Source organism: Colias philodice, chromosome 3, assembly GCF_061535455.1.
Source record: "Colias philodice isolate Cphi_HAF_F1 chromosome 3, ilColPhil1 Martin Lab GWU primary, whole genome shotgun sequence".
Taxonomy (NCBI): domain Eukaryota; kingdom Metazoa; phylum Arthropoda; class Insecta; order Lepidoptera; family Pieridae; genus Colias; species Colias philodice.
In genome coordinates, this window is record NC_143088.1 from 12,328,498 (window position 1) to 12,349,064 (window position 20,567).

The 20,567-nt window shown below is 31.7% G+C and overlaps 1 protein-coding gene across 1 annotated transcript; it reads left to right on the plus strand.

Annotated features, from left to right (window-relative positions):
- The first annotated feature begins 1,849 nt into the window (after positions 1-1,849).
- On the plus strand, positions 1,850-20,160 carry LOC149490077 (inactive ubiquitin carboxyl-terminal hydrolase MINDY-4B). The gene is made up of 12 exons (XM_089714910.1): positions 1,850-2,009; positions 11,728-11,816; positions 12,133-12,229; positions 12,654-12,786; positions 14,117-14,288; positions 14,535-14,600; positions 16,313-16,383; positions 17,096-17,243; positions 18,143-18,280; positions 18,586-18,665; positions 18,869-19,003; positions 20,097-20,160. Exons 1-12 carry the CDS (start codon positions 1,850-1,852, stop codon positions 20,158-20,160), a joined length of 1,353 nt encoding a protein of 450 aa, XP_089571036.1.
- Positions 20,161-20,567: the final 407 nt, after the last annotated feature.

The following is a 20,567-nucleotide window of genomic DNA, read 5'->3' on the forward strand; positions in this document are numbered from 1 at the left end:
AATACAGATTAGGATATAAGGAACCTAATTATTTATTAACAAAAACTAAACCGCCTCCAACTTATCAGAACTAGACAAAATTGAAATGGGACCAACTGGGAGACACAGCTTTCAAATAAAAAACGAATTATCTAAATCACTTCACCCATTCAAGAGTTCTGAGGTAAAAAAGACAAAGTGGGAATAAATATCTTTTTTTAAGTCGATTCAAAAATAAATTAACAGATTAACCTAGAACCTCCTTTTGGAAATAGGTTGAAAAAAAATACAGATTAACATACAACCTCCTCCTTCTTTGAAGTCGGTTGTAAAAAATAAAAGCTTTTCAATTCGTATATAATGTTATTCAACTCTGAAGTTCAAAGGTTGCACCATGCACATGCACTTAGCGTGTTTATGCCGAAACACATTATCTTTATGGCTTCTACCGTTGAATCGCGTAAAATAGTAAATCATATTTATCATATTCTTATTTAATACACTGAACAATGATTATATCTTTTAACTATTGCACTTCAAGCCATCATTACACGCCCAAAAAAATATGAAAGTGTCTATAAACAATTACTCCTATTCTTGATCTCACTTCTGCGGTTTATTTATATACGGTTCCCAAATTAAACACTATTTTCATAGTCTAGATAATACTTTAATAATTCATACAATTCGGACTTGGCCAGTTTTAAGACATAAAAAGCATTCATCAATCACTCGCTTGCTTAATTTAGAAGTTACGTAGCCTAGATTTCAATGAGATTAGATTTTTTGTCTAATGTACCTAATTCCGTTCATTTAGCCCAGATTTTAACGTTACTTGATAGATCACTTATCTTTATTAAAACACTAGACTTTTTACCACGGTTTTGCTAGAGATTTAATCAAACTGAAATCAACTCCCAAAACTATATCTTCGTCAGAAAAGTTATGTCTAAGCCCTCATCCATACTATTAAATATATTAATATTAAAATCCATACTTAATATTATAAATGCGTCAAATTGCATCAACTTTGGTATAGAGATATTTTGATACCCGAGAAAGGACATTGGGTACTTTTTACCCTGGGACATAGGATAGGTTTTATCCCGGAAATCCCACGGGAACGGGAACTATGCGGGTTTCTCTTTGACTGCGCGGGAAAAGCCGCGGGTGGAAAGCTAGTTAATAATAATATTAATTTTAAAAAGGTGAAATGACGATTTATTTACGGACCACAATATATATATATATCAATTCATAACTGTAAATTTAGTATGAGTTCATAGTATTATTTAATCACTTTGACAAGGCAAAGCAATCTCAAAATGAACTTCCGATCGAAAAGATCGTGAAATAACAGAACAATTATTTCGTTTACTTTATTTTCTCCTTTCCTGAGTTTATATGATTTTAAGTGAACCAAAATTATTTCCATAACTTTTTACTTTATTAAAACCAAGACAATATTATTACATAGATAAGTAAAAAAAATACACAATGCTCATGTACAACATTATTTGTATATTTTTTTGAAGTGAAAACTTCTTTAGCGGCGTTGAGCACTTTTTCTGTAATGGGTATAAAATCTTAAACTCGCGTCAGGACACGTGACCTGATCGAAAAAGCGTAAGACGGTTACCATTCCAAAATATCAAACATGCTCAACGTTAATAATCAAGTTTTCACTTCTGCCGGCACTCCCGGAGTGTAACCCGTCTTTTTTTTATTTCTAAAGCTTTTGCTTTTAAGTAGAGTCTAAAATAGATTCAATGTTCTATTAAAAAAAACTACTGTAGCATTTATATCTATATTTTCCTTACATAAACACAAAAACTGTATATAAACCGCTTTTTAGATTAGCTAGCTTAGAATGGACGAACTAACAAAATATCTTGTGTACAATAAAACACCGACTTCTCACAATAATATGAAATATGAAGCAATAAGAGACGATAAGAGTGTGAACAGAAGTGTAGAAGTTGAGAAGAGATTACTCCTCTTGTCACCGGAATTGGGAAGGATGAGTGATGGTAAGTTTATTTATTTATTTTAATGATTTGTTGTTATTTTTTTGTGGTTAGCTTATACGTGTAGATATTAAGAGGTCCAAAGTTGAATTGCCTGTCCGACCAAAAAAGGAAAAAATCTACCTACAAAATTTTGGTAGAATATTTTTTTTGTAAAATTTTTATTGGATCTCTTTTATTTTTGATATTGATACGTTTTCATCTATCATTGTATTGTTTTTTGCTGCATTTCTCGAAAAGAAGTTGTAGTTTATGGCAAAAAAAGGATCCTAAAAATTTTAAATTATTTAAATCGAGTTTGAAGTTACCCTAATTTCGTATCACAACATTTATTTATTAATTTACATTTTTATTCAAATTCAGTACACATATAGATATACGCATTCAGGGGCATAATATCTCATACAAAACCTATAAACTCTCTTATCTACGCTTGTTCATTTGCAAAGAATAAAACACAATTATAATGAATTGCCCTCCCGGCTTATCGCGATTCGTTGTGTCCACGGGCTAACTGCCAAATTAACGTCGTGATAATAATTTTACAGCCCTAACCTCTTATCCAGTTATTATTTATTTGAATACAATTAAAACAATTGTATATTTTATAACAGATCTATGGCATGGGTTGCACTCCGGGAGTGCCGGCAGAAGTGAAAACTTGATTATTAACGTTGAGCATGTTTGATATTTTGGAATGGTATCCGTCTTACGCTTTTTCGATCAGGTCAGGTTTCCTGACGCGAGTTTAAGATTTTATACCTATTACAGAAAAAGTGCTCAACGCCGCTAAAGAAGTTTTCACTTCAATAAAGATTACAATGCAATCAATTACTATGTATGTAATTATGTTAAACAATACGCAAGTACAAAAACGATACTAAAAACAATTTTATAATCTTAAATGAGTATATATTAATTAATATATAATATGACAAAGTTACATAATTATCCTTATATCTAAAGTGTAAACATATCTACAAACTTTAGCATTAAATATTATACAAAAACTATAAAACTGTTCTGTTAAACTAGAAGCGTGTCTCGTTATTTACTTAAATTTTTATCTCCAGTGATATTAAACCACAGTCCATAAATAGTTTGTGTAACAACGCGCAGGAAGCTCATAAAGATAAATTGTTCACGCTGTTCTAGTCTTTATTGAGACGTTAAATGTTATAGTACGATCATGTGCAATTGGGTTGTCATTAGGTATATATTCCCGTGCACCAAGCATATTGATGTGGGATAACTTAATAGACTGATGAGATAGAGATTTTAGATAAGGAACCCATAAATAAATACTTTTTTATCAGTTCTATTTAATTAGAAAGCATTATTAAATTACTAATAATATAGCAACATAGTTTCAGTTTTCTTTGTAAAATAAACGTTAATTTAGTCGTAGCGGCAACGGCGCATCAGCCGCTCCTCATGCGTTCACCGCGTGGAGCGGCAACGTCGCGTCAGCCGGTCGTCGTACGTTCACGGTGCGGAGCGTTCACATTCGCGATGCATGGCACGTGATGACAACATTTTTGATAGTACTTTCTACGCAAGATGCAAGTCTGAAAACAAGCACATTCTGGAGCGTTATTTTATTAGTATAGAATTATAGATAAGTGTTCTTAGACTAGCTTTTGTTTGCCATCTATCTGGATGAATATTTGTCCAACAACGTGCTATGCTAGTGTAGGTCCAAGCACCTGTCGACACGGCTAAGCTCAGCGACCACTGGCCTGGCGCACAGCCAGGTTAGAAAATCGCTGTTGCCCTAATGTTAACGAAATTGTAGGCATGTTTTCTATTTTGTAGTTTTCACATATACAATCTCTTTCTGTGGAAACTAAAGTTTATATAGTACGTCACTTTTGCACTGTTGTAGAAGATGATGATGAACTGTAATTGTATTTAAAATTTGATTGTAAAAATATTGTTTGAATTTTATGTTTTCTGTTGTTTATTAGTATGAAGGGTATGTGTAAACAGAATAATCTGCATCATCTAAAGTACATTGGTTTGTTCAAGTTGTTTATTATTTTGGATAAAATAGCGTTCTGGAGCTCGCCATAATTTTTTTTCAAACTATCAGAATTTTTCAATAAAATAATTAATATACATACTACGCCATCAAGTCAAAAGCTACGATCTACGCTAGAAGCTACGAAAAGAGCTACGTCGTAGAGGCTACTTTAACTTTATTGTTTCGTTGAGATATTTGGTATTTATAAATGTTTCTTACGATTAATAACACGACTAATAACACAAATTTCACACGATAATTAAGAAAAATTATTTTAATTTAAGAAATAAGTAAGAGTAATTAATTATAAGAAAAAATATAAAGTTTTATAGACAAATTATTTTCATTAAAAAATACGCTGCTGGGATCAACCATTCTTCATAATATTACAAAGACTCAAAACTGCGAAAATGCACTTTTCCATCCTATGCAAGTCAGCATATTTCCAACAAACAGCACGAATCACACAGTCTACGTAAATCACGCGCGCAAACTGACGTTACTTCAAAAATCGAACGACGCCATTTTGAAATATGGCCGCGGTTTATATTGCAACCCTTAGATTACAAAATAAAATACAGATGGAGCATGTCAATCATTCATCGCCCTTGTCAAAGAAAATACGAAATCAAAAACGAATACGTTCCTCCGCTAGTGCTATAGCGATTCTAGTGTCATGCAATACGTCAAAAGGGGTTTGATATTTTAGTAAAAAAATGCTGTCTTGTGATATTAAAACGCTGTAAAACTTGTTCCCGAAAACAAACAAAAAGATAAAACATCGTTTTACAGATTTTCTGTAGATTATTTGGCTTATTTAATTTTGTATACAAATAATAATTTTACAAATACGAAGGAATTCAAAACTTCAACGTATGCTGCCAGTATTTTGAAAATGAATTTGCCATTTTTAGGGGTAAAATGGTTAAAAGATATTCGGGGTAGTGCTGTTGGATTTTTCGATCGTGAATGTGATTATTTGTATAGTGCAATAAAAGTTCATGGTCATTATTAGATTATTTTAAAAAGCATTATACATTTTTTTGTTACTTTTATAAAAAGCGTCGTTTTCGCTTGCGATTTAATTCATGTGAACACATGATGGATATGATGAAAATAAAATGTCCCGCATTCTCGACTAAAAACTACCGCTATTCGCATTCATATGTTTTGAAAAATAAAAACTTTTTTTAATGTAATTTATTTAATAAATTTAATGTAATTTATTTAATAAAAATTGAATAAAGTTATTTTATCTATGTATAACTTTAGTAGATACTAGATAGGTGATAAAATAATTTTTACAATATTATAAAATAATATCAAAAACCCGAATTTATATTAAAACTAGCGGTCCGCCCCGGCTTCGCCCGTGGTACATATGAAAAATAGATGTTGGCCGATTCTCAGACTTACCCGATATGCACAGAAAATTTCATGAGAATCGGTCCACCCGTTTCGGAGGAGTATGCAGACTAACATTGTGACACGAGAATTTTATATATAAGATAAAAATTAAAACATGACTGCTAATAATTTATGTAGCCTACGTCACTACCACCACAGCTACCTTCATAATTCAGATGATTGCAATGACACCTCACAAGTCACAACTCAAAATCGATCCAACAGTTTATACTGCAGGGCGTGTCAAAGAAATATTATACATACATACCTACACTCGAAAAACATAACCCTCTTTCTTCCGTAGTCGGGCAAAAATTTGGGAAATTTTTCATTATCTGGTAACATAACACGCACACAGAAGCACCGTGTACGTACAGTGCAACGGCGAAATGACAGCACACATAGCTTTATGGAAATGACGATAAATTATTCGGTTTAGTTCGGCAACGCTCCATCTGTCTTTTATTTTGTAATCTAAGTTGCAACCGCTCACGAATGTAGGCGTCTATAAATAAAAGACTAATTTCCTTAGGTGCTGATATTGACTGGGTGTAGACGATGTAACAATTTTCTAGTAAAATTGGGTTTCACGTGGTAATGGCAATATGTTGGCGACACCTGAAATTGGATAAGAATATTCTGTTTACATTGGCTAGGAATTTTCGAGATGTATTGAGTTTATTGGGAAATAAGTTTGTGTGGATTATTTGAAAATGTAACTATGTAATTTTGATTATACGAGTGGTTTGGGATTGTTAAAAAAATATGGAATGGGATGGAAATTATTATGCGTTCTTCATAAATGCTATAAAGTTAGATTGTTGTTACCTATTATTTACGATGATTAACTACTCGAAAGTATTTAAAATATAACGAATTGAATTCTAACATACTGACATACATTTCAAGATTTAAACAAATACAGAGATACCAAAACATTGGTGAGAACTTAATACTGATGCTATTCCTTCCCCTTCTGACGAGTTATTTTGGATAAATCTTTGAAGTTTTTGCTTAACATACCTAGTTCATAATATGTTATTCATTATCAAGGTTGCTTTCAGATGCCAATGGTAATGAACCTTAAAAAAAGAACAGAAGAACTATAACTAGGATACAAATCAAACCACTTTACTTCGTTAATTTTTCGCGTTCTCATTTACATTAGGATCATTTTGATAATCTTTATTAGTATCGATTTAGTTCTGAGTAATATCGAAGCCACATCTTTTTACCAAATATACAACATACAGAAATAAACACTGAACATCTATTACAATCGAAACCTTCATGCGCCACTGCCACTCAGGATCCACCATAATTACAAGTTCACCCTCAAACACATGATTAAGTACTTGCAACGGCCTTGCACAAAATCATTAGACCTTGGGCTTGTACATGCTATCACTTGGTCTATACCACCTAGCATGGATTGACGTCTCATTACTGCCTTAATTGTAGCAGCGACAATGGGTATGTCAGTTTTTAATTAGTTTAGTGTAGGACAGTTCTTTTTCTATGTGTAGTATAATATAGTGTAGGATCAATGGATATGTCAGTTTTTAATTAGTTTAGTGTAGGACAGTTTTTTGTGTGCGTTTTTTGTGTGTGAATAATATAGTGAAGGATTAATGGGTATGTTAGTTTTTTATTAGTTTAGTGTAGGACAATTTTAAATGTGTATTTGGTGTAGGTTTTTATTTGTGTGATCGTTTAGTGTAGGACATTATTTTGTTTGTTTTTTTTTTGTAGATATGGGTGTGATGGTTAAAGGTTTGCTTTTGAGAGATAAGCGATCATTTATAATGCTGTCAAGTGTTTCAATATAATATAATTATGTGAGAATTCTTTGTAATAATGAAATAAAATAAATTAATTTAAAATAAGATACTTTGCTCCAAATTTTAATTTTTTCGTGTTTATTGAAATTTGATTCTTATTACTTTTTTAAATTGCACTTTTGTAATTTAATTCGATATTTGGATGAGTTATTTCTGAAATCCGGTTACTATTAAACCTAAAGTATTATTGACTCTATTGACATAATTAAAAAGTTTTTCATTTAGTTTTATCGATGTTTCATGTACCTACATCATTTAAAATAATTTTCAACAAAAAAATTTAATTTAGCACGAAGTTTCTATGTTTAAATTAATATTGTATTCAATACTAATTTGCAATTTCCATGAAATTTCATAAATATTAACTCTGAATTTTATTTTATTTATTTATGAAATTGAAATTTTACGTAAGCGGCTTAATATGCTTTATTTGATATATTAATCTGTTTGAGTATTTCACGTTATTAAGTTTAATTTGTAAACAATTATTTCAACAACATTTTCTGCGTCTAGTTTCTGATTTAGACTAGAGTAGATAATTTTTGAAACAAAAAAAAATCGCAGTCGGATGAAACCCATTAGGAAAGGAGGGGAATATGATAAAAATGTAAGGAAAAATAAATTACGGTCAATCCGAGTTCGGGAAGCGGGAGGGGGGAGCTTTTAAGAGAAAAAAATGGTTTCTCTCGATTTTCGACAAAACTACAAGTCCTATAGAAAAAAGTTCAATAGCAAAGTTGTAGGTAATTAAAAGTTCTACAACTTTTGTTTTCACAATTTTTTCACATAACCTCAAAATTTAGGTGAAAAATTCAAAAAACCAAGTTTTTGGTCTTTTATTTTTATCTACTTCAAAATTTATTTTTTTTCTACGAAATTTGGTGGAAACTTACTTTATTATGTCCCAAATACACTGTAATTTATTTGATTGAAAATATTTATTTTTTCGCCTTATTTTGAATTAATACAAAAAAAACAACCTAATTTTCAATCGAAAAGTCACCCGTCAAAATATCAGCTTTTTTCAAAAACTTGGGGTGCCTTTTATTTATTGAAATCTCTACTTTCATATGGTGTAAAAAAAATAAACACCACCATAGTAAAATGTTCTCAGGAAATGCATATAAACAGTGTGAAAATTAGCTTTTACTAAATCAGGCACACTTCTCGAACTACCTGAAATGTTTTTATCGACATCATTTTGCTTTTGAATATGCTGTAAAATATTAAACTTAGAACAGATAATTATTTTTCTTTTGAAATATTACCGAAAAGCCGATACAAGAGAAGATATAGAGTTCAAGAAGTGTGCCTGATTTAGTAAAAGCTCATTATTACACTGTTTGTATGCATTTCCTGAGAACATTTACTATAGTGGTGTTTATTTTTTTTACACCATATGAAAGAAGAGATTTCAATGAATAAAAGGCACCCCAAGTTTTTGAAAAAAGCTGATATTTTGACGGGTGACTTTTCGATTGAAAATTAGGTTGTTTTTTTGGTATTAATTCAAACTAAGGCGAAAATATAAATATTTTCAATCAAATAAATTACAGTGTATTCGGGACATAATAAAGTAAGTTTCCACCAAATTTCATAGAAAAATAATAAATTTTGAAGTAGATAAAAATAAAAGACCATAAACTTGGTTTTTTGAATTTTTCACCTAAATTTTCAGGTTATGTGAAAAAATTGTGAATACAAAAGTTGTAGAACTTTTAATTATCTACAACTTTGCTATTGAACTTTTTTCTATAGGACTTGTAGTTTTGTCGGAAATCAGGAGAAACCATTTTTTTCTCTTAAAAGCTCCCCCCTCCCACTTCCCGAACTCGGATTGACCGTAATTTATTTTTCCTTTTTTTTCATCATATTCCCCTCCTTTTCTAATGGGTTTCATCCGACTGCGATTTTTTTTATCTTTTCATTGTTTTTAAAGGCTTCTACCCCAGTCTAATTGATGTTTTTCGCAAAACGATATTGTGGTAATGTTTCAAGTCCTGAATTCAGCGGATAACAATTCTAAGTCTGAAAAGATTTATTTATGTCATAAATTGTATAAGGAACAACCCCCAACCTCTCCGTTAATTTGCTTAAGCTCTAAGCGGTCTGTCTAGAAAGCGCTCGCGCAGGCATAAAAGTTGTATGAACTCTGCAGTCGCTATTCCATTTTGATAACAATATAAGTAACTACTGTCAATATTAAAACTTTGATAAATCCAAATAATCTTATTGATCGGGTCTCGAATCTGGGTAGGTACATTCTTATTGTCGAACATGCTTCGCAAGAAATTACCGTAGCAATTAACATTATTTAGTATCCTAATATTGCAAAACATATTCTAATAGTAGCTTTCCGCCCGCGGCCTTGCCCACGCTTTCGAAGAAAAACCGCATAGTTCCCGTTCCTGTGAGATTTCTGAGATAAAACCTATCCTATGTGTTAGTCCAAGTTACCCTCTATATGTGTGCTAAATTTTATTGTAATCGGTTCAGTATTATTTGCGTGAAAGAGTAACAAACATACACACACACATCCATCCTCACAAACTTTCGCATTTATAATATTAGTAGGATAGGATAGTAGGATAGGATAGTAGAATAGGATAAAAATGTAAATTTATGTACGATCTATGCTTTAAAAGGTTTTAAATTATAACTTGTTTTCTTTCTATATTCAATGCACATTTTCCACAAAGAATTGATCTAAACGCATTTAAAAATAAATCTTTCAACCTTGTGTGCATCAAACCCAATGCAATTTACACGAAGACTCGTATTCACTTTGAATCAATTTCACGCCTCAATATCGGAAACCAACCAGTTTATATACAGTGTTTGACGTATTCACATGTGTACGCATTTATTTGATTTTTAAGCTATTGCATAGCTTTTATCTCAGACTTTGAGCGCGGCGACCGAATGTAAAAATTCCGTAACGAAAAAACCTAACACCCCCCTCTCCAACCGGCACAGCGATGCGATGCTATGCAATAGCTTTACCGCGGCAGTCCTCGAGTGCCACACGTATTTTTTTTTAATATAACCACAGATTAAATTACTAATAAATAATAACTGGCAATCAATAAAATTTAGAATACTCGTTTAGAATGGCGTTCGATTTTTAAATAAGGTTTTTAAAATTAATAACTACGATAAATATAAAATTGTCTTTAAATTTCAATAGAATGAAATATTTTTGTAGTATCAATTTTTAATTTAATACAATATTAAAATAACAGTTAATATAGTAAAATATTTAAATTTCTTTCATTAAATTCTACCTTCAGAGCATAAAGTATACCTAAAAAATATAAAATACTAGCGGTCCGCCCCGGCTACGCCCGTGGTACATATTTCGCAATAAAAAGTAGCCTATGTCCTTTCTCGGGTATCAAAATATCTCCATACCAAATTTCATGCAAATTGGTTCAGTAGTTTAGGCGTGATTGAGTAACAGACAGACAGAGTTACTTTCGCATTTATAATATTAGTATGGATTTTACTAAATACATTGTTAAATGATATAAGATAATTAGGTATTTTATGCCCCGATTAGCTTAATGAGGAGCACATCAAATATACTTTATTAGAAACTATAAACAAATTAAATAAAAACACATGCTTCGTGAATGCAAATAATGTTAAGGAAACACGTACTTGGAACTTATCAAGAGGAATTTTATGGTATGTTTAAATTCTTGCCTGCTTATTTTAAATATTATTTAAAAGAATAGCATAAAATTTCATAGAAATGGTAAGAATCAAGTTGGTATGTCGGGACTTAATTAATACTATGTTCTTTTAAAACATTACTAAAACACAAAACAAAATTAACTCATTCCAAAATTTAATTAGTTGTTTTTTTTTATTACGTCTAATTTATAGGTATAACTTACATAATATTTTGTATTTTCTTCGTAAATTATTATTATTAACAAATTTTAACAACAAATTTTTAAATTAACAAATTTGTTGTTATTTTAACTTTTAAGTTTCAATCAGATTACAGACTTTACTCAAGAACTAATCTTATTAACGTTAAATAAACTGAACTTAATAAAGTTAAATAAACTTTCTTCGATACAAACTAAAACTATATAATTGTATTAGTTTGAAGCCAAAAACTTAAAATCGAATAACTATCTCAACTTAAACTTTATTGTCCTCTTGTTAAATATTTTTAAGAAAAATATTGAAGGAAAATGCCAGATTTAGGAAGTGATGTATTTTTGAAGCGAAACTTCTTTAGGCGCGTTGAGAGTAAAATTTCAAGGCAATACCGTCACGTCATGGAGTAAGGCAACAATTTTGGGATCTTTGAATCTTGCCAAAGATTCACTTCTGACACGTGTGCTCGGCACACACGCTTTTTTTCATTTACAAAACAGTGTAATAAACCAAACTTACTATGACATGTATACCTTAACTCAGTCTTTCTTCTTTTCAGAAAGAGTAATGTACGCCAGGAACCGTATTATGGTGGGGGCCAGACCGGCAGTCGTGGGAGGTACACCAATCACTGAAGAATTGGCTACGGTTAGTGAAATAAACTCAAACATTTATTTATTTAATGAGTCGTAACATATTTTTAATATTTACAACCAATAATATAATCATACTGAGTTTTAATAAGTATTTTTTTTTATGTGGCTAATACATTCTACCCATCGATTGGATGTGCAAATATTACTACTATTATATAAAAATTACTAAATTTTTTTTTATTTTTTATGGAAGAAGGTTTTATTGAAGAACAGAATTAGCAATACGATTACTTCAATCATGTTTCGAATTACATCATTTATTCCAAAGAAACAGAATATACAATTTTTAGATTAACGGTTGTCTCCAGGAGTTGCGAGTGACAGCATTCGGTACATCATCATGTCCACCGAGAGGAGAGTGGATACACACACCACTCGTGATGCGACCAGCTGAACAGCCTCTAGGTATTTGATATGTATATAGTTTTATAACATTCATTAAGACATTCATATACTTCATTTATAAACCAATCAGAAATTTAAAAAAAAATATTCCGTCGATACCGTCTTGTGCTCGAATTTCTATTTTTTATTTTATCGGCCTCTATGTGTACCTACTTTAAGTTTGCAAACTAGAGTATTTCTATGAAATTAATATTATGGAGATGTCAGTAAACTAGAAACAAGTACTTCTGAAACGATCTAGTCAAATGACCATTAAAAAAGTGGCAAAAATTTACCTTTACCCTATAGATAACTTTTAAAATGACACAGTTTGGTGAATACCGCTCAAAATAATATATAAAAATGTAAAATGATATCAATCTATTAATTATTAGCTCTATTAAAAAAAATAGGTTTTTTTCATGTGGGTCTATTATATTTTTAGCCTATGGTCTCGCAGCCGCTCGTAACGGTACCAGATCATTGCTGTCTGCTCTCCAAGCTCATATCATCAAATGGCTTCTATTCGATTCCCGGCCAATCACCAAGGACAATAAATCCAAGGAGCCGCCAGATAGGTAAAAAAGTTTTAACACAAATATTATTTTTTGTTCTTACAATTTTAATGCATGAATATTTTAGATTTATTTTTAGTACAAATTGAGTTTGTACCTACTGTTGATTTTTTGTAGAACAAAGATTTTTTATTTGTAGAATATTTTGAATGTTGAATTAATCCCCAATTAAATAAAACTTCATAGTTATCATAAAGTTGAAAAAACATGTCTAAACTTAGATTTATATACTTGATTTATAATGTCAATAAAACGCTTATCCTGTTAACCTATATCATTAAAACTGGCACATAATACTAAATATTGCCCTTTTTCACCGCAACTTGATAAAAAGCTCGTTCGCACATTTTTAACGACAGCCCGTAGCCAATATTTTACGCGACTGCTAGTTGCGATATCCCAATGTTTGTGGTACGACAGAACAAAATTACAGGCGTCCCCTTTCAAAATCACACCCTGTATAACAAACATGCGGGGGTTATTCTGAGGTACGGTGTTAGAATGAAACGATACCGCTGCGCTCCGCGGTTTCACCCGCGTGGCTCCGCTTCTGTTGGTCTTGATGATATAATATAGCCTGTAACCTTCCTCGATAAATGGGCTATCCAATAGCGAAAGAATTTTTCAAATCGGACCAGTACTTCTTGAGATTAGTGCCTCCAAACAAACAAACAAACTCTTTAGCTTTACAATATTAGTATAGTATAGATTCATGGTAACTGTTAACTTATTTGAATAAGAAAAAGCTCATAAAAAAGATTAACCAATAAGAAGAATGTGTGAAAAAATTACATACCTACACACAAAAACAAATTCCTCTTTATAATATTAGTAAAACATCGTTACGCAGAATAACCCCCGCGAGCACCGTGGACCTATAATGCCGATCATATTTCTCCAACACGCCATGTGCTGGGACATAAATCCCTGCTATGGCATTCTATGATACTGAATAGTCATTTTTATGCACTGAAATATTCAAGTCAATATGCATTTTGTATAAGTTTTTTAAACGTATAGGATAATTTGAACTAGTGTGTGTTACTTTTAATTGGTAACCTGAGCTGAAAAATAACATTTCACAAAAGGTTTCATATATTTCTGAAGGGTCAATAATTTTTGGATTGATTTTTAACCCAATTATCGTAGGGATAATAATTTCAATTAGTGTGTGTTACTCTTAATTCAAATTATTCAAGTTTTGTTTTCACAATGGAAGAGCAAATAGACAGAATTCCAGAAGACAGAGAGGAAAAATAAATAAATACATAGAAATTATATAAATAAATACAAATAGACAGATTTAATGGCTCCAAATTTCTTCTATGTTCAGCTATCTCCGACCCTCCGAAGAGAGGCAAGAAGAAGCCCTCTGGCGCGCTTGCAGCGAAGTAATCTGGCGCTGCGCTGGTTCCAACGAACCGAAGGCTTTGTTGGCTTTGCCCACTGATCATACGTATGTGCAGCATAGCTCGAATTATTACCAGGATGGGATTACTGAAAAGGTTGGTAGCTTTTTCTAGATAAATGAATAATGTATTTGTAACATTTATATGAATGAACTAAGATGGCTCATTGATCAGGCTTTTGTCTTCAATAAACAGGACAGGATTAGAGAGTAAAAAAAAAAACAATAAAATCTTCAATAAAACTCCGTCTTATTTTCCTCATCAATCATCTTGATATTTCAAAGATGTTGCAGCAAAAAGTTAATTGAACGAATCTTAAAGAGGTTTATTTTCTATTTTTAGCTGCATTTGTTCGAGTTTAAAAGTCTGGAGGATTTGCAAATATTTATAAAGAGATATTTGTACTTGGTAAGTATATTATATTAAATCAAAAATTTTATAACATTTCACGGATTTCTCAAAACTCTCTTTAAGTCAGTTAATTAATAATTAAAACCTATCTTTTCCAAATATTATTTGTATTAATTAATTAGCAAACACAAGACAACATAGACACGAAGCATTTTTACAAAGTGTATATAAATTCTTCCAAATTGTATAAGACTGATCCATCATAAAACAACTTTCGTCACCAAAACTCCGGGGGCGTCTTGTCAACAAAACGCCGAGAACTTTCAACAGATCCCAAACTTGGGGCTTTTAGTTTCAATCGTAATTTCGGAAAATTTTCGCTGTAGTACTAAAAATTATAAGCTCGAGTTACTCAATTCATCTTGATAATTATATTCATAACTTTTCGAAATAGTTTTAGGAGAGAATCTAGATTTGAGGAATTATTAAACTTTGATTTAGAATTTGGAATTTAAACGCTGTAAACATTGAGATAATATTACTACGTATGGAGGAGACACCACGAACAAAATCTGTGCGCCATTTTTTTGCTCTAACTAAGTTTTAAAAATTATTATCTAGTTAGGTACTTACCGATGAAAGTTATTCCTTTGCACTTTTCCGTATTATTTGTATTATTTGTGCAATATCATAACACACACGAAGGCATGTTTGATGCGTTTCACTTTAAAACCATTAAAAAATACCGCTCAACATACGTCACATGACGTTTGTTGAATGGAACATAAGTGATGTAGGCGGTGTCGTCTCCATATTAATATTATCTCAATGGCTGTAAACAGATTTAAATGTGATACTTAAATCGTTGTTTGTTAAACTAAAAGCTTTTATAACTTTAATCAAGGTTACATTTTATAGATTTTGTCTGTGAATAAGTTAAATGTTTGTCAAGTCTAGGCGGCGATTTGTAGGTAGTTATGAGTTTAGGCCAATAGCTGACGGACCGAAAAATTACTTTAAAAACACTTTCATATCGTAATTGTCGGTCGTTATGTATTAATTACCCATACTAATATTATAAATGCGAAAGTAACTCTGTCTGTCTGTTACTCAATCACGCCTAAACTACTGAACCAAAATTCATGCAAATTGCATGAAATTTGGTATGGAGATATTTTGATACCCGAGAAAGGACATAGGCTATCTTTTATTGCGAAATATGTACTACGGGCGAAGCCGGGGCGGACCACTAGTATAAAATAATTTATCATTTAAAGTCAATACATAATAGATTTAAAATTTTGTATTCCTGTATTTGGCTCTTTTACTTACTCGCATGAATTCGGGTTTGCCGGTGTCAACGCTTTATGTATATAGACTACAGGCCCATGTTGAAAAATTTATGGGTAATCTGAACCACCAGGTGACCTATCTAGAACGATATAAGAGCATAAAATTATAAGATTCAGCACTATGCTGTCACTTGTAAGCTACCTGAGTGCAGATGAGAATTCGAAAGTACGGCGCGCCGTACAAAAATCATGGAGACAAGGGGAAAAATCTCTACCTGTACTTTCGAATTCTCATCTGCACTCAGGTGGACAGCTTACAAGTGACGGTATAGTGCTGAATCTTATTATTTTATGCCTGTAGTCTAATAGTGAAACGTCGAGATAAACAATGTTATAAATAAAATCCCTTTAAAATTAAATACTTTTATACCATAGATTATAATTTGTAAATTTAATTATATCTAAAATTATAATTAGTTTCAGTCAGAAGACGGTTCAGGTGCGTTGCTTCTCCTGTATGCTGCCATCTTGTCGAGAGGCTGTGAAAAGTAAGAAAACTAATTAACGAAGATAAAAATACTTCAGTTTTGATGAATTTATTGGGTATTATATCGGTATTAATTTAAATTATTAAAGATAGGAACACGCTGGTAAAATATGGGCGTCATTTTGTTGCAGATAGTACCAGAAACAGCAATACCGAATCTGACGAGATTTTAATGATTTTAATGTAATAAATCCACTTTTATTTCACGAACAGAATTATGGCAATATTATTTTAAAATATTTAAGAAATATTAATTGTGGAAATTACGGAAATATTATTACCCTTATAACTACATAACTTATTCTCAAAAATGTATGGAATTTATGTTTCCTTATTTTGTAAATTGCAACAATAAGATTTTCTCGATTTAAGCGCGTCACACACGGTGAAGATACTATAATATTTTATCTTAAGATACTGTTATATTTTATATTACAGTATCTTAACGCATCCGGTATCAGCGTTCGGACCATCATTTTTCTTTTTGTCATTGCGTACAAATGACGCGAAATTTTGTGGGTCATTTGTAACAGGATGGCGGTTCTACAGGAGTCTTAGTACGCAATGACAAAAAGAAAAATGATGGTCCGAACGCTGATACCGGATGCGTTAAGATACTGTAATATAAAATATAACAGTATCTTAAGATAAAATATTATAGTATCTTCACCGTGTGTGACGCGCTTTACTATGTATTTATATTCTAATTTCAGTATAAAGAAAGATCTAGACGGTAAACTAAACTACCTAGTATCTACACAAGTGGAAGGGTCTCTGAATGTCACCACGCTGCTCCTCACTGGTCGAGCCACGCCCTATCTCCATAATGGTGTGCAATATGTGGGGGATGAAGATCATTATGTAAGTTATGACTTCATCATCATCGTCATTATATTATCATCATCATCATCAATACAATTTATCTTAACCCGATCTATCAATTTATTAATATCCGTTTTCCTATTCATCCCTAACAAGTGGTCTAACAAGCCTGACATTATTTTTTATAATATAAAGTATATTCACACAAATACTAACAAATAACAACAACAATTACAATTACACAAAAACAAACAACAACTATTTGCAGTCGTATTAAAGTAAGTTACAGCTGGATGTTAATATAAGTTGAGATTTGAACAAAATTCAAACTTACAATTAATGAAAAAGTACCAAATATGAGAACACTGAACAACAAAAATAAAATTCTCATATCATAATGTAACGTTAACCTCCAGAACGGCTAAACCAGTTTTATGAAACTAATTCGTGTAAAAGGCCCTTCTGACAATATATATAATCTGTTTGTCTCACCTAATCTCTGGAACTATTTTTAAGCGAACTTTATGAAGAGATCGCTACCTAGAGATCTGTATATTTTTCTGTTTATATTTTATTATTCCTGTATATTTCTGTGTTAAATTTGTATGCTTGTTTACTCTTTTACGTGCAAAATAAATTGAAGCAGATAAAATTAAATAACAGCTTCAAATTAATGCCGTATAGCTAGGAATCATCTCTAGCAGGATAGTTACCTTTACCTTTTTCAACCGACTTCAAAAAAAGGAAAGCATTACGACTGTTTTATTTTTTGAGTTGGTTACCTCAGTAACTTTCATATAGGTGAACCAATTTTTTATTTAAGAACTGGTGCCTTTCCTGTGGTCCCAATCAAATGTTGTCTTGATCTGGCGGTTTGAAAATGGTAAAAAAAAAATAATTTCAACACATTAATGCATCTATGTGGTGGTTAAATCCAGGCTATGCCCCAATTTGGTGTGCTGTCCAGAAGCCCAGTGGGTCTACTTGTGTGGTACAATGGTGATGATACCGTCACCAACCATGTCTCGAATCAGTACCCTGGATCAAGATTGAAGACCCCTGCTTTACCTATATGGGTAAGTATAGGAATATTATTTTGGAACACAATGTTTAAATAATAGGCTCCTTAGATAGATCATTCATGAAAATGATTTACTAATACATGGATCAAGAAAAAAGGCTATGAATAAAGTAGAAAATATTGGTACCTTCAGGAAATCCAACACATTTTTCTTAATTTATGATATATCAGCTCATCTTCCCCTGTTTCGTATCCGGTAGGATCAGATGGATGGGGCAGATCTCTAGGTCTTTACTTCATTTTTATTACCATCTAGGTTCATGAAATTGAACTGTTTTTAAATAAATTATTATTTATTAGGTGACAAGCTGTTCTGGACATTTCGGAGTTCTTTTCAATACAAACCGGGAGCTGTTACGGAACTATCACGCTGAAAGGAGGTATGAATTTATGTTTATTATAATATTATGGAAGTTATACAACGGTATAATGTACTGCTAAAATATTATATCTAATCATACTTTGTGATAAATATTATTCATAAGCCTTTTTTATTCCCAGCAAGGATAAGCGACGATGTTTTTCTGTCTCCAATTTAGCATGTGGACTTTTTGTTATATTAATTAAAATTGTAATTCCCTAGGTTCGACATCCACTACTACACATGTGGTGGATGCCACGTGTTACTCAATGTGGACACACGAGCACACGAAGACGTTGGACCACTCAGAACTGATGACATCAGTGCTACACCGCTGGAGAAACTTATTCATACAAAGTATGGGAGTAGTATAATAGTCTCCTCGATATTATGTGAAAAAGAGCGTGTGTACTGAGCACACGTGTCTTTGGCAAGATTCAAAGAAACCAAAATCGTCACCTTAGTCCCTGACGTGACGGTATTGCCATGAACTACCTTGTAATTTCACTCTCAACGCGCCTAAAGAAGATTAATTTCGAAAAATAATGCAAAAAATAATTAAAAATGAAAATCGCTAATTTTCACCTTTCACCTTCACCTTTTGCAGGCAGCTTCACTACATCAATTCCAACTACATGTTTTTTTCGGCTTTTTTAATAAACAGTTCTAAAAATTTACAGATACAAGAAAAATCAATATTTATAATTGTTACATTTTAACCACATAAACATTTTAACTGAGACTAGAAAATCAGCTTATCAGTGATCTCTTAAGCCTACACATGCAAATCTACAAACACACACAATCCAAATCAAAATAGACATCCAGCTACTATTTTGCTAAGCTTTATTCGAAATACTACACAGTAACACGAGCAGGTAGGTAGGTATAACATCGTGCAATTTTCGCAATAGGAAGCCGTATATTTGGCAGCGTTGAGCGCACAAATCCGCGGTGAAATGTTAAGATGTCTGCCTCTATATGAACATTTATTTGCTGCAATGCAAATGGAGTTCGTAAATTTAACTGTTTACAAATTAAATGTTCATGGTAGCGGGTAGATGGTATTTAAGTACGAATATGCACCCATTTATGATTGAGATCGGTGAATCGTAACATTTTGATTTGTTTGTTATTTTGTAATAAGTGTTTATATTCTCATTTTATTTGGACCAAATTACAAAGATTCACTTCAAATAGACGAAGCTTTAAAAGGTCTTAAAGGCATAGATTAGTTACACTATTCTAAGCTTATAGGGTATATCCATTATCCATGCCATATTTCTGAGGAAAAAACATACCTTTTCCTGCATTTTTCTTAGCAGATAAAACGGGTTTTCGGTATTTAGACAAAATCGAAATTTCTACTTTTCATGGTGGGTTTCGATAATTCTGTCTTAATTTTAAACTATTTTTATTAAACTAAATGTTCCCATAATTTTACTTTCAGGTGGCAAGAGGCGAAAATAACATGGACAGGAGCTGCGCCATATACTTCCGATTCTCCTATATAATTAATATTAGCTTTAGTTCCTTATAAGAATAAGAAAAAGTAAAGTATTAATTGCTCCCGGAATACACTTTATTTCCCATTAGAAAATATTACCTTTGTAGTCAGTTGTAGTAAATGAGTTATGATATAAAATGATTTAAATTTGCTTACAGAAAATATTTTATATTTTAAAATAGTATAGAAATTGGTAGACGAATATTGTTGTAATGTGATACTCATATTTAAAAGCGATTTACCCAGGAACTAATGGTATTAAATTAGAAATATACAATATTATAATTTAGAGACGTTATTTTTAAAAACGATACCTAGGTAAATAAGTGATTGAGTAACAGACAGACAGACAGAGTTACTTTCGCATTTATAATATTAGTATGGATAAGCTGGCAAAGCTGCGCTTTGACTCCA